Source organism: Hypanus sabinus, unplaced genomic scaffold (assembly GCF_030144855.1).
Source record: "Hypanus sabinus isolate sHypSab1 unplaced genomic scaffold, sHypSab1.hap1 scaffold_371, whole genome shotgun sequence".
NCBI classification, from domain to species: domain Eukaryota; kingdom Metazoa; phylum Chordata; class Chondrichthyes; order Myliobatiformes; family Dasyatidae; genus Hypanus; species Hypanus sabinus.
The window spans coordinates 146,818-169,689 of NW_026781266.1; the positions used below are offsets into that span (position 1 = coordinate 146,818).

At 44.3% G+C, this 22,872-nt stretch overlaps 2 protein-coding genes across 6 annotated transcripts in view; one reads left to right on the plus strand and one right to left on the minus strand.

The window, feature by feature from the left end:
- Positions 1–22,872, plus strand: part of LOC132388653 (zinc finger protein 239-like) — a 26,725-nt gene continuing 3,853 nt past the window's right edge. For 3 of the 5 annotated variants that reach the window (XR_009510302.1, XR_009510303.1, XR_009510304.1), the window contains exons 1-3: positions 1–367; positions 5,225–5,388; positions 8,318–9,869. Coding sequence is in view for 1 of the 5 variants with exons in the window: in XM_059961023.1 (XP_059817006.1) it covers positions 8,639–9,760 (1,122 nt within the window). In the remaining 4 variants the exon portion in view is untranslated. Of the gene's footprint in view, positions 368–5,224; positions 5,389–8,317; positions 16,176–22,872 lie in introns of those variants that run through there. The other 2 variants (XM_059961023.1, XR_009510305.1) reach the window with 2 other exon arrangements.
- LOC132388654 (zinc finger protein 239-like) overlaps positions 16,713–22,872 on the minus strand; it is a 12,771-nt gene continuing 6,611 nt past the window's right edge. The window contains exon 2 of the mRNA XM_059961024.1: positions 16,713–22,676. Within this exon, the coding sequence (XP_059817007.1) occupies positions 21,321–22,358 (1,038 nt within the window). The 5' untranslated portion in view covers positions 22,359–22,676 and the 3' untranslated portion in view covers positions 16,713–21,320. The remainder of the gene's footprint in view (positions 22,677–22,872) is intronic.

The following is a 22,872-nucleotide window of genomic DNA, read 5'->3' on the forward strand; positions in this document are numbered from 1 at the left end:
TATGGAGGGAAAAACTAAATACTTGTCTAATGGAAATAATATAGGGAAATAATGAAATATTTTGGGAAATGCGGCGGTGGGTAGGGCAATATGTGAAGGGGGAAGAAACAGTCACCGAGTCACGTGATCCTGTTTCACCGCAGATCGGTAGCATCTGCGGGTTTGATTCCGATGCTCCGCCCAACGCCCGTGACGCAATGAGCACAATGCGCATGCTCACAGTCCCGGGAAAGGCAGTGTTGTTTTTTCGTTCTTTGTGAAAGTTGGTTGGCGGTGTGTTCGGGATCGGGAGGGGGTTCTCGCCCCTTTGGACGGGGAGCCGGAGGCGGATTATTCTCTGTGGGGCAACACCAACAATTTTCCTTCGGTGAGTATAGAAGCCGGTTCCGAGCGGGGAGGTCTGACGGTGGGTAGTGAGTTAACTTTCCAGAACTCAAGCAAGATAAAGCCTGCAGATGTTGGGAACGGGAGCAAAGCGCACAAAATGCTGGAGGAACTCAGCAGGCCGGGCAGCATCTAGGGGAAGAATACAGTCGACATAACCGGCCGAAACCCTTCGGCAGGACTGGAGAATAAAAGGTGGGGGTGGGGAAGGGAGAGAGAAACACAAGGTGATCGGTGCAACCTGATGGGGGAGGGGATGAACTTTCCCGAACTGGCGGCCTCGCCTCGCTTCCTTCACAGAATCTGCCGGGGTCAGTCCGGGTTGTGAGACCTTCACACCGAACCGTCTGAGATGAGCCGCCCCTCAGCCCCTGTTGTTCTGGTCCTGTTAACAGGATGAAGTAAAACATGTTTCCATATTGTTACTGACAGAGAATTGTACAATTTATGTTCCGTGTGTTATCTGAATGTACTTCCCTGTGATGCTGCCGCAAGTCAGTGTTTCTTTGTACCTGTACCTTCCCGTACTTGTGCACTTGGCAATAAATTCAACAGGACCTGAGAAATCTCAGTGAGATTTGATTAGTGATGATCATCTTGGCAGCTCGGTAGGTCGAATGTATGAGACAGTACACTGTTAAATGCAAAACCCTGAACAGTGTCGATGATCAGTGGGATCTTAGACTCCAAGTGCATCGCTCCCTGAAAGAGACTGCACAGATTGATCGGATGGTTAAGAAGGCAAATGGCATGGTTGTCTTTATTAGTTGAAGCACTGAGTTCAAAAGTCGGGAAGTTGCGTTGCAGCTTTATAAAACTAGTTAGAGCACATCTGGAGTGTTTCATACAGTTCTGGTCGCCCCCATTCTCGGAAGGATGTCGGGGCTTTGGAGAGAGCGCAGAAGAGGTATACCAGGATAGTGTCCGGATTAGAGGGCATGAGCTGTAACGGGAGGTTGGACAATCTCATGTTGTTTTCTCTGGATAGATGTTTATACGATTACCAGAGGATTAGAAGCAGTGTCTCAGAAGGCAGCGTCCATTGTTAAGGAATTCTAGCATCCAGGGCTGCCCTTTTCTCAATTTTACCATCAGATAGCGAGGTACAGAAGCCTGAAGGCACACACTCAGTGATTCAGAAACAGTTTCTTCCCCTCTACAATCCGATTGCTAAATGGACATTGAACCCTTGAACACGACCTATGCCTCTTATAATCTTATACATCTCTATCAGGTTACCTCTTATCCTCCATCACTCCAAGAAGAAATGGTCGAGTTCACTCCACCTACTCTCATAAGGCATGCTCCCCAATCCAGGCAACATCCTTGTAAACCTCCTTTGCACTCTTTCTAAGGTTTCCACATTCTTCCTGTAGTAAGGTGACCAGAATTGAGCACAGTTGTGTGTGACCAGGGTCCTGTATGGCTGCAACATTACCTCTTGCTTCTAAACGCATTCCCACGATTAATAAAGGTGAATGCAATATACATCGCCTTAAACAGAGAGTCAACCTGCGTCGCAGCTTTGAGTGTCCTATGGACTCGGACCCCAAGATCCCGCGGATCCTCCACACTGCCATGAGCCTTACCATTAATGCTATATTCTGCCATCACATTTGACCAAACAAAATGAACAACTTCAAACTTATCCAGGTTGAACTCCAATTGCGACCCCTCAGCCTGGTTTTGCATGCTTTCGGTGCCCGCTGTAAGTGCTAACACTTTCCAACTATCCACAACACCCCCAAGCTTTGTGTCATCAGCAAATTTACTAACATATCCCTTCACTTCCTCATCCAGGTCATTTTATAAAAATCACGACGAGCAATGTTCCCAGATATATGGATACTGTAATTGATTTAGTTATTTATTTTTAGGATTATTTTTCTTCTATATTGCGTATTGCATTGAACTGCTGCTGCAAAGTTAACAAATTTCATGATGCACGCCAGTGATAATAAAACTGAATCTGAGTGGACAGATGATATATTTTTCCTGGGGGTTGAAATGTCTAATACAGTTAAGGTGAGAGGAGATGTAAGTGGCAAGTTTGGCTCTTTCCACAGAAGTGGTTGGCAGCTGGACTCTCTGCCTGGGGTAGGAGATCCCACCAGCCACGTGATCCCGTTTGCCCCTCCCATTTAACCACAGATGTAACAATCCCTTCGCTCATGCTCACAGACTCCGGGTGGGCGGTGTTTTCCTTTCTGCTCCGTACTGAAGAGGAATGTCTGTGGGATCGGGGAAGGTGTCCTCGCCTCCTGGGTCGGGGAGCCAGAGGTCAGATCACAGTCTGTGGGCCAAAGATATTGCTGTCCCATCGGTGAGTACTGCGACCGATCCCGAGTGGGGAGATCCAATGTGGGCCGTGAGCCTCGAACTGAGAGCCAATTACTCATTTATTTAACGATTATCTGGGCTGGTCAAAAATGTGTCCCCTTCACTTAATCTGCATTGAACGATCCAAACCAGGAGCACAGGCTGTCTATTTCTGCAGAGTTGAAATGGGTGACCCACAGACAGGTCACATACGGCTTTTTCTTGCAGAACTCTCCCGCCCTCCAGTTTGTGATGCAAGATCACATGTTGTGTTGGGGAAATCTGATGTTGGCCACTGAGTCCCGTTAACTTTCCCCAAGTCGCCAAGCTTGCTGAGGCTCCTCACATTTGTCCGTGAGCTTTGTGGCTATTGTCTTCTCCCGGACTGGGGTGGGTGAGAAAGGAGAATGTCCCAGGTTGTGTGGATCTTTGATTTCACTGCCTGCTTTACCGAGGGACTGGGAAGTCTAGGGGAAGAGTGGTTTCTGTGATGTGCTGATCTGGATCCAAAAGTCTCTGCAGATCCTCACAGTCAGAGGCAGAGTAGTTACCATAAAAAGCAGGAAGTGTCCGGATGGAAAGCTTGTTGATAAAACTACGGTGAGGATCAAAGTATATCTGGCAATGTTTTTACTGCTTGTTCTAACTTTGTCATTTTGGAATCCTTTATACAGTAGTATGTACCATTAATTCAGTATCTGCATATTGCTGGAGAACCATCAGTGATTGTCCTTGATCTCTTCTCCCATCTGGTTACATCTGCTCATTCCCTGCCCATCTTGTTCAACCTCTGTCCAGTCTCTCTGACCCCAGCTTCAGTGATATGGATCAACTATCTGGGTCAGCCTTGGTCCGCCCTGTATCACACCTTTTCAGTGATATATATCAGCAATCCTTCTAACCATAGTCTTCATTGTGAACTATTCTTTTACACCTTTGACCTCACTGAGTTATTTCCAAAATCACTTTTTGTTAGCTGGAATGCCAGAGGGTCATCAGGTCCCATTTCTGTTGTGCATTGGTGTGGAGGGTCTAGTTTTTGAACTGTGACTGGCTGACACACTTCATCGTATTACAGTCAGCAAAGAGTACTGGGAGAGTTGGTGCTTGGACCCTAGACCTGTGATGGCTTTGACTTCAGTTAGTGCTTCTACAGAAGGGGCTGGATGGTCCTCCTTCTGCAATGAAGCAGAAATTTTGAGCAGCTGCACATTGGTTGTGGGGAAATCCCGGACTGCACTACCCAGTGTGAGATCTGTGAGGTTGGGTCCTGGGATATTACAGTTTTTGATCCAGGTAAAATGGAGCCAGGAATCGAGCTGCTTGGGCCAAATGAGATGTTGAGCGAGTACTTCTGTTGTAGGTTCAGATATTTGTTTCTGGAGTTCCTTTGGAAGCATTGACTGCTAATCTGAGGAGTGGCTATGAGTAAATGGGCTGTTCTGTGTTTACAACAGGAAAAATAGACCTGCGAGTTTGGTGTTCAAACTGTGTTTAGAAATCCCCCCCCCCCACCCCTGCCTCACCTGTTGGCCACTCGGTGCAAGTCAAGCAGAATCTCAAGTTGCTGGAGATCTGCACTAAAAACTGAAAACGTTTGAAGACATTCTGATGAAACGTTATTAACCTGAATTGTAAAGTTTGTTCCTCTCCCCACAGCTGTTCCTTACCTGCTGAGCATTTCTGGTAATTCCAGCTTCTTTTTATTACATTAATCCTGGACTGGTTTATATTTTCCAATATGGACCTGATTTAACCTGGGAATGGAAATGGCTCGTTCTGTGCTGGTACAACAGTGAAGAAAGCACAACTTTCCCTATCAATTAACCTGGTACCAATTTGTCTGTTTTTCCTGGAAATGTGTTCAGTGCAATTGTTGCCAACAAGGTTCACATGAATGATCGGCTTTATGTATGAGGAGCATTTGATGGTTCTGGACCTGTGCTCAATGGAGTTCAGAGAGACAGTGGGAGTGGTGGAGGGATGTATGCTTAAGTAAAACTACAGAATGCTGAAAAGCCTGGTTACAGTGGACATGGAGAGGATGTTTCCATTAGACAGAGAGTCTGTGATATGAGAGCATAATCTCAGAATAAAGATGCTTCCCTTTAAAACTGAGAAAAACGTTTTGTCCGACAGATGTCTGATCTGTGGAATTTGTTGCAGCAGAGGTTGGTTGAGGTATATTTATGACAGAGATTGATATATTCCAGATGGCTAAGTAGCTGCAGGGTTACAGGAAGAAGGCAGGAATATTGTGTTGGAATAAAAATTAACCATGGTTGAATGGTGGGGCAGACCAGATTGATTGAATCATCTACTTCTGTTCCTGACTGAATGATTGCTCCTTATCCCATATCTTTTTGTGACGTGTAAGGGACAATAAAAGATTGTTTGCTGAGATCATTATATCTGCATTCAACTTTTAACTTTCAGTGAGTTTTGTTCTTAGTAATATTAAGCAGAAATGTTTGGTTCTCCTTTTTATTGTTAATGTGCTTTATTATCTCTCTGGTTAAAGTTCGACCTGCGGTGAGAGGTCTATTGGAAGAAAGGCCCCAACTGGAAGCAAACCACGGCTGAAGACGGGAACAGCAACAAGTGAACCAGCGCGAGGACTGAGAGCATCAACGAGAGAACACTCCTGACTCAGAGTTTCCATTGATTCAGTCAGGAGAAAGTTTGGTGAGTCTCATTTAGTCAAACATTGAAGTCATGGTTGAGCATGGTGCGATGAATGTGCTGAGCTGTGTATATCACAATGCAAGAAGCATCGTAGGAAAGCCCGATGAGCTCAGGAAAGGGAATTATGATATTATAGACATTATTGGAACTTGTTTACACCCAATAGTCTGAGGGATTTAGAGGAACAAATTTGTAGAGAGATTGCAGACCATGCCAAGAAAGAAAAGTTGATTCAGTAAGTGATTTTAACTTTTGATATACAGGCAGTCCCCGGGTTACATATGAGTTCCGTTCCTGAGTCCGTCTTTAAGACAGATTTGTAGGTATGTTAGAACAAGTACATCCGGTATTATTTAGTGTCAGTTAGTCAAACGTTTGTCTTAGTATATAGTATATATTTTACTTTTCTATGTATATAAAACACTTATAAGTATGTATTCCAATAATTAAACTATTGTGTTGCTTAGTAATAATTGTAGCTTTCATCAGGGCAGGGACTTTCACATCCTCCATTATTCTCACTTTATCCATTATCATTTAAAATTGTTACAATAGTTGACCGACTGTAGCCTAATGCTTTTCCAGTGACGGATGGCATTTCACCTCTTTCCAAATGCTTTCTTATTCACACTTTATTTTCAAGTGCGATTGCTTCCTGTCAGTGGAACAGAAACACTGCAGGCGGTGGGTGCCGACCTCTGCCAGCTCCAAAGCTCCACTGGGTCCAAAGAACTGCAACACTAAATTCCCCAGGTCCTAAACTGTACACTGAGACAGGTTAAATGGGACAAGTGGGGGCTGTGCTCGGTTTGGGTATTTGATCCTCCAAAATATTCTGTGTGGGAATTTAAACTGGAGGTGGCAGTGTTTTTTTTACAAGGTCGAGTTGCGAGCTCAACATCAACCCTGCATGGAGGGTATGGGAGTCACTGGATCGACATCAACCCGGCACGGGAGCAGTCTGTCACTAAAACAAACTCGAGAACCTCCGTCCTCTAGCCCAGTGCTGAGCTGACTGCGCCACCAGCTGACAGGAATGGTGGGAGGGGTTTGTGGTGTCAGGGTAAATGTTAGTAAGAAAAATTTAAGCCCAATACAAAGTTAAACACTCAACACAGTGTTAGAGGCAATGACTTAAAATGGTGGACTGCGTTCTCCTTCCTCGGTTCGTAAGTACAAGTTGCTCGTAAGTTGGACATTTGTAACTCAGAGACTACCTGTATTGATTGGGACTCGAATAGTGTAAAAGGGGTAGATGGGGTAGAGTTTCTCAAATGTGCCCTTAATCAGTATGTAAATTTCCTGACGCAGAAGTGTGCAATAAGCTGTTAGGAAATGATCAGGGCTTGTGACAGAAATTAGTGATCATAATGCCATGAAATTCAAAATAAAGATAGAGAAAGAGAGGTCTGGACCACGGGTTGAGATTCTAAATTGGAGAAAAGTCAATTTTGATGGTATCAGGAAGGATCTGACAAGTGTGGCTTGGGACAGTCTGTTTCCTGGCAAAGGAGAACTTGGTAAGTGGGAGGCATTGAGAAGTGAAATTTTGAGAGTGTAGAGTTTGTATGTGCCTAAAAACATAAAAGTTGAAACGTAACCAGTGCAGGGAACCTTGATTTTCAGGAAATATTGAGGCCCCGGATATTTTGTTCCTCTAAATGCCTCAGACTGTTGGGTGCTGCCAAGACTCATTAATGATTACAATATCATAATTCCACTTCCTGCGCTCATCTGACTTTTTTTTAGTTGTCTTCTGTTAGGTTCTAAAAGCTTCCAAATAATGTTTGCTCTTTTGTTTTCCCCTCTCTTTGGCTTTTATGTTGTCTTTGGCTTCTCATTTCAGCCACGGTTGTGTCCTCCTGCCTTTTCAATGCTTCCACTTCTTTGGGATGCATCGATGACTCAGCTTCCAAAATGCTCCCAGAAACTCCAGCCATTGCTGCTCCGTTGTCGCTCCTACCTTTTCCCTTCCAAACAAGCTTCAACAGCTTCTCTGTCACAGAAACATGGAGAAGTTCAGTACAGAAATAGGCTATTTGGCCCATCTAGTCAATGCTGAAAAAAACATTTAAGCTGTGCAACTACCTGCACCAGGACCATCGCCCTCCATACCCCTACCATCCACACTCCCATCCAAACTTCTGTTAAATGGTGAAACCGAGCTCATATTCACCACTTGTGCTGACATCTCATTCCACACTCTCACAACCATTTCAGTAAAGAGCTTTTCCAAATGTTCCCATTAAATTTTCACCTTCTCCACTTACCTATGACTTCTGGTTATCATTGCACCCAACCTCAGTGGAAAATCCTCCTTCCATTTAACCTATCTTTACCCTCATAATGTTGTATACTTCTGATAAATACACAAAGCAATGTATAATTTAATTCTTTATGTTTAGAGCATTTTTAGGTGTATAAGCTGATGAGGGGTATTGATCGTGTGCATAGCCAGAGGTTTATTCCCAGGGCTGAAATCACTAACACGAGAGGACATAGTTTTAAGGTGCTTGGAAATATATACCGAGGGGATGTCAGGGGTAAGTTTTTTTACACAGAGAGTGGTGGGTGCGTGGAATGCACTGCCGGCTATTTGTGTGAGAGTGTTTCTGTTACTGTGGGGGAGGAACCCATGCAGCTCAGTGGGAACAGGGAATAATACCAATCGAGAGAGTCAAACTGAGGCAGGTCACAGATTGGAGATGGCAGAGATGACCCATTCTTATAGAGACAGGAAGAGCGTCAGAGAGTTTAATGGTCATTCCCGATACCAGCACTGTGCCCAGTTAGAAGGTGATTTCTCTCTCCAAATTGGGTTAAACTTCACTGTAACAGTGTGATGTCAGAACACACCTTGACAACTCAAGTGATCTCAGCTGAAATGTTGTTCTACACCAATTGATGGATTTTGTAAATCTTTTCACAGGTTAAAAATGACAAGGAATTTGTCTACGGGAATGTCTAACACAACACACACGTTTTGCTGTCTCTTTTGATATTTAAGAAGTGAAGCAAGGGATTCACTCGATTATCCTTCCTGCTCAGACTGTGGCGAGGGATTTACTCGGTCATTTCAATTGAAGGTACATCAGCAAGTTTGCACTGGGACAAGGCCATTCACCAGTTCTGTTTGTGAGAAAGGATTCAGTCGTCTTCCCACCTGTGGACACACTAGTCAGATCACACTGGGCAGAAGCTCTTCATCTGCTGAATTTGTGGGGAAAGATTCATTTTGTCATCTAACCTAATGGCTCTCCAGCGAGTTCACACCAGAGAGCTGCCATTCACCTGCTCAGACTGTGGGAAGAGATTCACTCGGTCATCCCAACTGAAGGCACATCAGAGAGTTCACACTGGAGAGAGACCATTCACTTGCTCAGACTGTGGGAAGGGATTCACTCAGTCATCCGACCTACTCACACACCAGTTAGTTCACACTGGCGAAAGGCCATTCACCTGCTCAGACTGTGGGAAGGGATTCACTCAGTCGTCCGCCCTAATGGCACACCGACGAGTTCACACTGGGGAGCGGCCGTTCACCTGCTCGAACTGTGGGAAGAGATTCACTCGGTCATCCCAACTGAAGGTACATCAGCGAGTTCATACCGGGGAGAGGCCATACACTTGCTCAGACTGTGGGAAGGGATTCACTCGGTCATCTAACCTAATGGCACACCAGCAAATTCACACCGGGGAGAGGCCGTTCACCTGTTCAGACTGTGGGAAGGGATTCACTTGCTCATCCCAACTGAAGGTGCATCAACGAGTTCACACCGGGGAGAGGCCGTTCACCTGCTCAGAGTGTGGGAAGAGATTCACTTGGTCATCCCAAATGAAGGTACATCAGAGAGTTCACACTGGAGAGAGGCCGTTCATCTGCTCGGACTGTGGGAAGGGATTCATTTGCTCATCCCAGCTGAAGGTACACCAGTCAGTTCACACTGGGGAGAGGCTGTACACTTGCTCAGTCTGTGGGAAGGGATTCACCCGGTCATCTCAGTTACTGAGACACCAGTCAGTTCACACTGGTGAGTGGCTGTTCACCTGCTCAGACTGTGGGAAGGGATTCACTGATTCATCTCAACTGAAGGTACATCAGAGAGTTCACACTGTAGAGAGGCCATTCACCTGCTCAGACTGTGGGAAGGGATTCACTCGTTCATCCGACCTACTGGCACACCAACGAGTTCACACCGGGGAGCGGCCATTCACCTGCTCAGTCTGTGGGAAGGGATTCACTCGGTCATCCGACCTACTGGCACACCAGCGAATTCACACCGGGGAGCGGCCATTCACCTGCTCAGACTGTGGGAAGGGATTCACTCGGTCATCTAAGCTGAAGGTACATCAGCGAATTCACACTGGATAGAGGCTGATCACCTGCTCAAACTTCGGGAAAAGATTTTCTCAGCCAAATCGACCAAGTGTGCATCATTGAGTTCTTACCGGGGAGTGTCCGTTCACCTGCTGTGAATGTGGTAAGCAATTAACTCAGTAATCAGACACAGACATACTTTATTGTTACCGAGGGAAATTGGGTTTCCTGACAGTCGCACCAACCAAGAACAGGAAATATAGCAATATGAAACCATAAATAATTAAATAATACTAAGTAAAGTATGCTGTTACGTACCCAGTAACTGGGTTAACAGACCAGCAGAAATGGACGGATACGTTGGTGTCTGGTGGTTCTTTAACTAAAGGTGTTTATTAAAGGTGTTTAAAATAAACCAAAGAGTATCAATAATGCAAATATACATATAAAACAGGTTAGCAATAATAAACAAGCTCTATCAATATCTAGGGGTAAATGAATAGTCATAAGAGAATATAAAGTTCAGTTCAGTTCGTCCATGCTGAGGTAGCTGTTGCTGTGCTGCAATTGGAGAGAGAGAGAGGGGGGGAGAAAGCGACCAAGAGATTGGGCAGCTGCAGCAGGCAAACCTTCTGTTGTCTTCTTATTCCGTTGTACCATTGTGGTCATTCGGTTATGACCCCTCCGTTCTCAGCTAGACTGTTCTTCAGTGGTGGACTCATCACCCTGGCATGACTGGACACACACACAAGTCCCCACCAGCCCTGCCGTCACACTGTGAGCCTTTGTGACCGATCTTCTGATTCGGTCCTCTAAGCCCCCACCTTCCTGTGGGTGCACAACACTCGGTCAGTGTCCACTGGTGTGTCTGAGGAGTGTCTCCCCAGACCGGTCTTTTATCCCCACTGACGGGGTATCAGTCATCCATCAACTCAATATGTCTATGTCCATCAAACTAGGCCACTCCTGCTGACTCTTCAGGAATGTTAACGAGCAAAGAAGTGTCCCTGCAGCAAAAGGTTTCGTTTACCTGTCCATCAGTGAAGCAGCCATAATACCTAAATCAGTCGTCTCTCTCTTATCTGTAGCAGATATCTCTACCTCTGTTCTTCATCTCTCTCTCACTCTCATTAGCTGCATAGTCCTCAAAGGGGGGGGGGGAAGGGTCAGCTCTGGACCCCATTTCCATCAGGTCTGTTCAGCACACATAACACCCCCACCCTTCAAAGAATCTTCACCGGGTTGAAAATTCACTAGTAAGGCACATTACAGAGTCTAATCTAATAAAGAAGTGGTCTTTAACTACAAGGATAACACAGGTATACTTTCAAATTAACACCTGGATAAACAATCAGCAATTACATTGTCATTTCCCTTTACATTTTGTATTTTAATATCAAATTCTTGTAACAACAGACTCCAACTTAATAACCATCTATTTTTATTCTTCATGTTTGTCAAAAATACCAAGGGGTTGTGATCAGTATAAACTATCACTGGTTTCTATGCTGGACAAATGTAGACCTCAAAATGCTGTAATGCCAGGGTAAGTGACAGTAATTCTTTTTCTACAGTGGAGTTAATTCTTAGCTTAGGTGTATATCACAAAGAGTGAACCAATACATGTGTGATTATAATGTAGTACATTACAGAAGTTTGTGCAAATAGTAATCTCTATTTTACTTCTAAACCTAACTTTCAGTCAACCTACTATGATATCATCTTTAACTTTCACAAGCTTCGTCCAGAAAAACAAAGCTTATCACCAATGTTTTCTAAACTAAGCCCATTTTCTGAACTTCCACACCACTCATTAATTTTATCTTCAGGATCTTTAATTTGATTAGTTTCCTTGATGACACTGGCAGATGGTTTCTCTGGGCCAAAACAACACTTCAAGTTCTGCCTCTCCAAATCACATACTTGAGCAACATCACCAAGTTGTTTATCCTTAAATTTCTAAACAAACATCTTGTTAACAAACCATTGTTTAGTTAACAGTCCCTTCCCTTTGCACAACAGTCCTGGAACCAAACCCGACTTTACATTTACTTTATGCAAAAGCCGAGTAACACTTTTTCCCTCAGTATCTTCAATAACATCCATCTCACCAGCTTTTATCTCATCACTGACTTTTAACACAAGTGACTGAGAATCCTCAGTTTCTACTGCTGCCAAGGTTAACCCTTTCTTCACTGAACCAAGTGCATCTGACCCAAAAGGATTGCATTCCTTTTTAACCAAATCAGACATTTCAGACCTTTCCTGAGTCTCCACACAAGGTTCAGTAACCTGAACACAGGCCAATGGGACAACTGCCTCTTCTTGGCTTTCAATACCAGTCCCAGTTTCAAATTCCGAGTTCCCCTGATCCTCCCAGTTACTCTCTGGGCAACTCCCATCTGGAGTAAACTCAACCTTGCAGGTTAAAACAACCTCGTCTGCTAACCCAGCGGACTCCCTCAAGGTAGCGGCATCCTTATTATCTCAGAAAGCCTTTGCATGATTGAGAACACACTTAAATTCTTCAACTACAACCAGCTCTGTCAATCCAGATACATCATCCGTGTCCAACCCTGGACCTTCTAACTGCCACATCTGTTCCTCATCTTGGCTTCTGTGCCTCCATAAACTCCTTCCTCACTCCAAAATGTCCACCCAGGGGTATCTTACGGGCCAATTTCAAGATTCTGTTCCTTGACAACACTGACTCTGCTTTGTCTCCCTTACTTTCCTTAGCCCCACTATTCTCCGTTTTACCATCCTCCAACCTCTCCTGGTATGGGGCTGGTAAAAACGTCTCTGCTAAATCAAGGTTGGACTCGGCTAAATCAGGGGTTGTCTTAACAGCTTTCCTCGACGTTCTTCTGGTGACTGCACCTGCGGGATTAAATTCAGAAACTATGGGCGGGGGCTCAGTCCTGGCAGGCTTACTCGTGAGCTGAACTGCCGAGAACACATCCCCCCCCCACCCCCGCCCCGGCCAGCTCATTCCCGAGTAAGACATCTACATGGGGTATCGGGAGTGCAGTCCGTACCCCTGTCGTGACTGGTCCAGATACCAGGTCACTCTCAGAAATACTTTATGTAACGGTACGGCCTCAGTTCCTTTTCCAACCCCTTCTATCACGTTCACGTCACCAGTATCTGCCTCACTATTGAATTCCAATGCTCTGCTTAGGATTAAGGACTAAAAAGCCCCAGTGTCTGTCCAGATTCTTACTGGCACTGGGGGTGACCTGTCTCTCACAGGTACCAACCCGGTTGAAAGGGATTTCTCACATCCCTCCTGAACTCGGTTTAGCTCCTCTTTTAACAGCATTTCAACCGGCTTAACACAGCCCGTCGGCGCGGTCGCCTTTCCTTTCCCCGTCTCCTCCTTTGGAGCAAAGCACTTAGATGCTACGTGGCCAGATTTCCCACTGTTATAACACACAACGCTAGGAGACCTGCCAGACGGCTTTTCCTCCTTGTCTTTTCCGGTAGACCCCGGCTTAGTCTCAGACTTAGCCGTTAGGCTTTCTCTACCACCCCTACTACTCCTGTGGTAGCACTTATTTGGGGAAAATTTCATTTGATGGGTTAAGGCATATTCATCTGCTAGCTTGGCAGATTCTGATATGGACTTATTCTTCTTCTCGTTCAGGTATCTCCGGACATTATCCGGAACACAATCTTTTAATTCTTCAATCAGGATCATCTTTCGTAGGCGGTAGAAATCCTCCTCAACCCCTTCTGCAGCGCACCAACGGTCAAAGTACACACACTTGTCGTATGTAACCTCTGTGAACGTCTGATTCCACTGCTTCCTTAAGTCCCTGAACTCTTGTCTATAGGCTTCAGTTACCAGCTCATAGGCCCGAAGGATAGCCAGTTTTGCTTCCTCATAATCCTCTGCAGCCTCCACAGACAATGCTGCATATGCACGTTGAGCCTTCCTTTTAAGTACACTTTGTAACAACACCACCCACTTATCTCTAGGCCACTTCTGGATCACAGCCACTTTTTCCCTACGGGAAAGTGTTCTAACAACTCTGCCTTGAATATCTGCATCATGACATAATGTTCAGCCATCTTACGTTGTATCTCTGCCATTGTCGTCCCTTTCTTAACCTCCTTGAATTCCAAGGACTCCACCATTTCCCAAAACTCAGACTTTTTAGCCTTCTTTAAAGCCACAGAGTCTGGACTTAACAGAAACTCGTCAACATCCATTTCTGCTGCCTGTCTTTCTGGTTTCTCACACAACCAGATCAGATAAGGGAAATCTATCATTTTAGCTAAAGGCGTTTATTAGTAAAATAAGCAAAACAGTATCAATAATACAAATACACATATAAAACAAGTTAGCAACAATAAACATAGAAGTGTAGGAATAATAATCAATAATAAGAAACAAGCTCTATCAATGTCTAGGGGTAAGTGGAAACCAGCGCAGGACCAGCCTATTGGCTCAGGGTGTCTGAAACTCTGAGGGAGGAGTTGTAAAGTTTGATGGCCACAGGCAGGAATGACTTCCTATGATGCTCGGTGTTACATCTGTGTGGAATGAATCTCTGGCTGAATGTACTCCTATGCCTAACCAGTACTTTATGGAGTGGATGGGAGACATTGTCCAAGATGGCATGCAACCTGGACAGCATCCTCTTTTCAGACACCACCATCAGAGAGTCCAGTTCCACCTCCACAACATCACTGGCCTTACGAATGAGTTTGTTGTTTCAGTTGGTGTCTGCTACCCTCAGCCTGCTGCCCCAGCACACAACAGCAAACATGATAGCACTGCCCACCACATCATCAGCCTCGTCCGGCAGATGCTAAAGGACCTCAGTCTCCTCAGGAAATAGAGACGGCTCTGACCCGTCTTGTAGACAGCCCCAGTGTTCTTTATTCTAACCACATGTAACTCTCGCTTTGGCCCTCAGCTTAATATGGGGGGTGATAGACCCGCAGCCCGGCCAAACTAAAGAAATATCGTTTTGGTGGATGCTGTGTGCCGTGTCCCCTGTAATAAATCAGTACCCTGAAATACAAAACAGTACACAATATGTGATTAAATGATTGAGCTTTATAATTCTTACTTTGACCCCAGGGTTAGTAAAGAAAACAAAAAAAAAAGAAAAAGGGTCCAGTCTCTCCATTCACGTCTTCTCATCTCTCCCCAGCAAAAGAGCACAAAATCTTTCTTCCAAACTCACAAGAAAGAACATTTCTCTCATTGGATAGCCTCGCACTGTCACCTCTAGTCATAACCTAAACATTGTTATACTTGTGACAGACTACCAGTTTCACACTGGGGAGAAAGTTTCAATAGGCTGCATGCTGGATATTTGTCCATCACCGTTGCTGAATGCAAGTTCGAGACTGACTGTCGGTGCTGAACTCTGCAATTATTGCTGCTGCTCACCACACCCAGTCCTGCACCCTGGTCACTGGGCATGGGAGGAGTTTTTGACTGCTGCACATTCACCTTTAATGGGACGGGAGTTTAATATTCTGGGTCTAAGACAAATAAATCAGTTCTATGTTAAACTCTGTCTTGGTGAATTTACAACACACCTAGTGTACAGTAGAGAGTCAACTCGGGCCAGCTGGACCCTGTGATTCTGTCCACAACAGTCCTTGTAAATCCTCCGGTTTTCCCCCTCTCACTCTCCCTGTGGTGATGGGTTCCTAACAGTCACCACTCTGTGGGTGAAAAGGTTTCCCTTGAATTTTCTGCTGACTGAAGAAGTCGAGCTGACTGCAGTTCTGTCTGAGATGTTCTTCACCCCTCTAATCTTTGGATGAGGAAGAATGACATTGGGAGTTAAACTCCTTAATCACATCTCATTTCCACATTTCCACATTTCTCATTTCACTTTCCCTGCTTCTAAAGTGTTGTTAGAGAACACCACTGTTCTCTAAAAACTGAAAGCAGAATGGGAAACGATTAGTTGAATGCTCAATGAAGCAGGGTCAGAAACCAGAGGCGAGTCTGCACAGGGCAGAGTTTGGGGGTCTGGATGATAGTTGTCGTAAGAACATATGATGAGAAGGGGATCAGCAGCAGAATGAGGCAATGAATGACAGAGTAGCAACATTTGGAAGCTGATTGACAGAGAAAATAATTTGGTTGTCTGACTGATGGCACAAACAACACCTGGGGTGCGGTGCTCCACTGGTTGAGGAACACGTGTGTGTTGGGAATGGTTTTATCTGTTGGGGGAGTTGTTCCTGTTTGTTTATCCTGTAATATTATATCTGGATGGTTCTTATGGATTGTCCTATCTGAAATAATGTATTGATTATCATCTAATTTGCTAGATTTTGACACTAAAACTGTATTGGGCTTGAATTTATTGTACCTTTATGAAGTGATGGAGGGCATTCATGAGTTTGTATTTTAAAGCAAGATTTTAGTGAATGATATTTGCCATTTCTTTGTAACTTTGTAAGTAATCAGATTGAGTAAATCTGCTGCAGGATCCTGGAATGTGTTGGATTGTGTCTGATTTCTCTGGCATTTTCTGCACTAACTTCCTCATTTGTTAATATTTCATGTATTTTTGATGTTTCCCCCCTTTTGTCAAACAACTTGTCCTGTATTTCTGCAAGGAACTCCTTTGTTTTTTTTAGGGGGAGTTCTTGAACTCTCAGTCAGGTGCTCAAGGCTTCCTTGTCACCATCTAGTCTACTCAGATTGTTGGGATGTCTCGCATGGAGTGTCATACTCATTTCACTGGTTAAAGTTTTCTTCCGGAGTGATGATTGATTGTTCTGAGTTGGCCTATCATTTAGGTTTTCTGGTCTGTATTTTTTATCACGATTGCAAATACACACATGGAGTGCTGAATCCTGTTCATTTTTGATGAAAATATATACTTAAAAGTTTTATCTGACTGTTTTTTCTTGTTTTTTTTTATTGAAGTTCATCATAAAACAAACATTTCCAGAAGATGTATTTCAGACATTGTAAATATATATCATATAATCATATATGCCACAAATCCCCACATAGAATTTATCTGAGGTATACACTTCTATAAGTGTGAAAGAAAAAACAAGCAAAAGGAAAAAAAAAACTATGTACAAGTAGGGAGTGATCTTTTTTTTACAACATATTCATTGATTTGTGAGAATAAAAGCAGGCCTAGAGGGATTATGTAGTTAAACCATTTTTCCCAGTATGAATCAATTTGTTCCAGATTATGATTATCTTCTCCATCTTGTCCATTGTAATTTCCATCCATGCATTTAAAGTTGGGCTCTCCTGTGATAACCATTTCCTAGTAACAGTCTTTTTACCAGCTGCCAACAATATATTCATTAAATATTTATCTTTTTTCAACCATTCTTGAGGTATACATCCAAAATATATGGTCTTACTCCCCAAGGGTATTTCACATCTAACGATGCCATGTAGGGCATTGTGTATCCCCCTCCAATAGCCTTTGATAACAGGGCAGTCACAAAAAATATAATAATGATTTGCATTTCAATTTCCACAGTTTCTCCAGCAAACAGCGAGGTTACTATCATAATGGGATTTCTGGGAGGGTGTAATGAAATATCTTATTAAGTTTTTCCATCCGAACTCCCTCCATTTCTGAGAACTGGTACACTTCCATTGATACCTCCATATTATTGTCCATTCTTCCTCAGATATAATTATCCCTCCTTCCTTCTCCCATTTTGTTTTAATGTTTGAAGTCAAATATGTTTTAAGATTTGACAAACTCTTATGCATGCTTGTAATAATTCTACTACCGTTATCTGAATTATATGCTTTTCTAAATAGCTCTATCATGCATGTGCTTGCCTTGGATACAATTTTAAGCATCCTATGAACATACTGTCGCATCTATAAATACTGATAAAAATCTTGTTTTTCTAAATGTTTCTCTTTCAGCATTTCAAAGCTGAACAGTATTCCTTCTTTCATTATGTTGCAAAGAACTGTTATTCCTTTAGCTGTCCAGTCCTTAAATCTAGCATCCAATTTATTTGGTGAAAAATCTGAGTTATATGCATACCATTGAAGAATTGCAGTATCTCCCTCGAGATTATATTCTGTTATAATAGTTTTCCATATTAAGAGTCAATTTCACCCATGGATTATCAATAGTATTATGTACCTTTGCAAGTTATTATCAGCCAAAACTGCTTGTATGGGGATGGGAAGTACCCGCTCCTCAATGTTTTTCCATTGAGCGTCATACGATGGGTTGCTCCAGCATATCACAGCTCTCAACTGTGCTGCAAAATAATAACCTCGAAGAGAAGTTAGGCCGCATTCACCCTTTTCCTTTGCTAATTGCAAAGTTTTGAGATGAACTCTAGGCCTTTTACCTTGCCAAATATACCTTGATAACATCTTGTTCCATTCATTGAATTGATTTTGATTAATCTCTATTGGTAGGGGCTGAAAGAGATATAACAGTCTGGGCCGTATATTCATTTTAATAGACTCAATCCTTGAACTGAAACTAAAAGAAAGGAATCAGGTTCCATCTTGCTATCTATTCCTTATTTTTTTATATATAAAGGCTGATAATTACATTCTGATAATGTTGCCTAATCTTTTGGCATAATGATGCCCAAATATTTGAAAGACTCTGTTTGCCATGCCCGGGGTTATCTACTTTCAATTTCTCTTGCTGGGCTGTAGTAATATGAAAGTAATTGGGTTTTATCTATGTTGATAATGTATCCTGATAATTGACCATATTGTTCAAAGGATTGCATCAATCAGGTAAAGAGTATGTTGGTTGCCCTAGATAGATCAAAATGTCATCCACGTAACAAGCCAATTTATGCTCTGCCCCTTTACTAGTAATTCCCCACTTTGTCTCATGTATTGAGCTAATGGTTCCAGATATAACGCGAAGAGTAGTGCTGACCATGCACAACCCTGTCTTGTGCCCCTTTCTAGGGTAAGACTATTTGATTAAATATCCATTGATTTTAATCCAGCGGTAGGGTTGTCATATAGTGCCTGTATAGTTTTAATAATTGATATGGAAACCAAATATAAGTAAAACTCTGTAAAGAAAATTATAATTAACCGAATCAAATGCCTTTTCAGCGTCCACGCTTATCACTATTGCTTTGATTTTATTTTTTTGTATATATGATCCATAATGTGAAGTATCCTTCGTATATTGTGCAAACACGAGGAAATCTGCAGATGCTGGAAATTCAGACAACACACACACAATGCTGGTGGAACACAGCAGGCCAGGCAGCATCTATAGGGAGAAGCACTTTCAACGTCTCGTCAGAACTAACAGAAAGGAAAGATACTAAGAGATTTGAAAGTAGGTGGGGGAGGGGGAAATGCGAAATGATAGGAGAGGACCGGAGCGGGTGGAGTGAAGCTGAAAGCTGGAAAGGTGATTGGCAAAAGTGATAGAGCTGGAGAAGGGAAAGGATCATGGGACAGGAGGCCTAGGGAGAAAGAAAGGTGGAGGGGAGCACGAGAGGGAGATGGAGAACAAGTGGAGTGATGGGCAACTAAGCATGTCAGGGATGGGGTAAGAAGGGGAGGAGGGGCATTAACGGAAGTTAGAGAAGTCAATATTCATGCCTTTCTTTCTCCCTTATCACTATTGCTTTGATTTTTTTTTGTATATGAATTTGTATACAAGTTCCCTCTCTTCAGCAAGAGTCATTCCTTTGCCGCCTGGCTGGCAGTTTCTGCAGCCACAACCCCCGCATTTTAGCTCGCATTCTGTAACAATACTATCCCACTTCCGATTTCCACACTCCATTTCCATAGCGGTTTTCTAGAACACAGAAGATGACTTCTGCAGTTTTATAAGTTTTGAAGCGAAGGTCTCTTCTGACTTTGTCGTCAAGACTGTCCAGCAGTTGAATCTTTTTCACCTCTCTTGCACCGGTCAGCTCTCTCTGCCTCTGGAGTGCTTCCCAGTCCTTTCTCCACCTGTGAAAATCACGTCTGCTGCCAGTAAACTTGGGAAGGGCCGTCGGTTTCAGTCTGATGGCTGGCGTGGGAAAATTGGAGGAAAAGCCCAATGCCGTCAGTGTTAGTCTTTCAGCATCCTCCTTTCTCCTTGCCTGTATGAAGTGGGCCTTCTTGGAAACCAGCTTGGGGACGTGGAGTTCGAGCCCCTTTAGGCGACTCTGAAGGTGCTTCCGATCCCCTGGCCGGTTCCATCGTTCCCACCTCCTTCGCTGTCTTTACCAGTCCTTGCAGGTGGTTAAGCATGAAGCCATACGCCTCCTGGTGGCCATCAGGTTGTACAGCAGTGACGTCTTCACATTCATCCTCTGCTGCTTGTAGTGCTGTGAGCAACTCAACATTTCCAAAGTTGGTCCAAAGAGTCTCCCGGATCAACCTTCTGATTTCCTTCAGTTTCAACTCACACTCATTTGCCGTCTTTGCCAGGTCGGCTTTTTGCTGTTCAGTTAACACAGCTACTTTCTCTGTGTTCAGCTCCACCTCCCGTTCTGCAGTGAGTCCGGCCTCCACATCGTCATTGGCTTCCATGACTTTCTCGGTTTCTATTGTGAGCTTATTGAAACTCACTCTGAGCTCCTCTTCAGACATGTCTTCATAGGTCCTGGTAATGCTGCTGGCCAAACAAGAAAACAATCTTTTTGATGTCATTCTCTCTAGCTTGAGCTGCTCAACTGATTTCCCAATAGCTTGTTCAGCCATGTTTGATTCCATCTGCTGGCTGTTCACAGGTGAGAGTACAACTTTTTAGTGATGCTTTGATGTTGTTTTATCTGAACTTGATTTCCTTCCTTTTTCAGGACTCCAGGTTATTGCTCTTGCTGGTCCAGTTCAAAGCTCCCAGATTTCTGTTTCCTGGTCAAACAGTGCTGTCAAGCAGTATTTTCACTGTCAACCAGTTTTTCACTGTCAAGTCGGAGTTCTTGCTCCCATGTGCAGCTTCCCCACTTGAAAGGGACTGAATACGCCTACCCGAAGGTTTTAACCGGATTCCACTCAATGACCTTTTCCTTTCTTTTTCCTTTTTTATTTTTATTTTCGCAAGTGTGGCAGTTGGTAATTATTAGTCAGTAGTCATAAATAATCAGCGGTAAGTCAGTCATTAGTCTAGTCAAGGATAGTCATAAGGCAGTGGTAGTAACATTAGGATTAGGTGAAAAACTGGCTGCCTGTTGGACTTCGGAGACGATTTTGGACCTGCACCTCTGTTTCTCTACTGGACCGTTATGGTTCCAAACTGGGTGAACTCTCTCGAAGGTTCGCAAGCTCTTCTTAAGCCTCGCACCGTTTTCAAGAAGTGCCTGCGTGCGATGACCCGATGGCGGAGTTAACCCAAACGCAGTGACAGCAGTGCTCCTTTCCGTGAAACAGTCTCAACAATTATTTAAAGTTCGGCATCTTACCGCGGGTTGTGACGCTACTCCTGGCTGCCGATGTTATGCTGCTCTCGGACTGCCACTGTGACGCTGCAGGGTCCGCACAAATGTTCTGGGCAGAAACCGCCCTCAGGCAGTAGGTTCCGTCCTCTCTGCCAGTGCAGTCTTGCTCTTCCTTAATACCTTCCTGAAACTCAAGTTTGACTTGACAATGATGCACATTTGGTGGAGGTGGCCGAGAGAATCTCTTCCCAAAGACTGAGCAGGTGAATGGCCTCTACCCATTGTGAACTCGCTGGTGTCTCAGTAGATTAGATGACTGAGTGAATCCTTTGCCACATTCTGAGCAGGTGAACGGCCTCTCCCCAGTGTGAACTCGCTGGTGATTTTGTAGATCAGATAATTGTGTGAATCCCTTCCCACACTTCGAGCAGGTGAATGGCTTCTCCCCAGTTTGAACTCGCAGATGTCTCTGTAGGGTGGATGAACTACTGAATCCCTTGCCACAGTCTGAGCAGGTGAATGGCCTCTCCCCAGTGTGAACGTGTTGGTGACTCTGTAGGTTGGATGACTGAGTGAATCCCTTCTCACATTCTGAGCAGGTGAACAGCCACACCCCAGTGTGAACTCGCCAATGTACCTTCAGTTCAGATGACCGAGTGAATCCCTTCCCACAGTCTGAGCAGGTGAACGGCCTCTCCCCAGTATGAACTCGCTGATGTACCTTCAGTTGAGATGACGAAGTGAATCTTTTCCCACAGTCTGAGCAGGTGAATGGCTTCTCCCCAGTGTGAACTCGCTGGTGACTCTGTAGGTTGTATAACTGAGTAAATCTCTTCCCACAATCCGAGCAGGTGAATGGCTTCTTCCCAGTGTGAACTGACTGGTGTCTCAGTAGGTGAAATGATTGAGTAAATCCCTTCCCACAGTCTGAGCAGTTGAATGGCCTCTCTCCAGTGTGAACTCGCTGATGTACCTTCAGTACAGATAACTGACTGAATCCCTTCCCACAGTCTGGGCAGGTGAATGGCCTCTCTCTAGTGTGAACACGTTGGTGAACCAGTAGGTGAGATGATCGAGTGAATCCCTTCTCACAGTCTGAGCAGGTGAATGGCCTCTCTCCTGTGTGAACACGTTGGTGTACCAGGAGGTGAGATGACTGAGTGAATCTCTTCCCACAGTCTGAGCAGGTGAATTGCCTCTCCTGATTGTGAACTGACTGGTGTCTCAGTAGGTGAAATGTCCGAGTGAATCCCTTCCCACAGTCCGAGCAGGTGAACGGCCGCTCCTCAGTGAGAACTCGCTGGTGAGCCATTAGATCAGATGACCGAGTGAATGCTTCCCCACAAATTCAGCAGATGACCAGCCTCTGCCCAGCGCGAACTGACTGGTGTGCCCACAGGTGGGATGACCGACTGAATCCCTTCCCACAGTCTGAGCAGATGAACGGCCTCTCCCCTGTGTAAAATGACGGATGTGCCAGTTGGTCAGATGACCGAGTGAATCCCTCCCCACTGTCTGAGCAGGAAGGATGGCTGATTGAATCTCTTGCTCCTTAAATATCTAGTCAGAGACAGCACAACTGGTGTGTTGATTTTCAATTCCCATAGACAAATTCCTTGGCGATATTAATCTGTAAAAAGATTTAAAAATCCATCAGTGGGTGAAGGACAACATTTGAGATCACTTGAGTTGACAAGGTGTGATCCGACATCACACTGTTACAGTGAAGCTCAACGAAAGTTGGAGAGCAAAATCACCTTCTAACTGGGCACAGTGCTGGTATCTGGAACGACCCTCGAACTCTCTGATGGTCTATAAGAATGGGG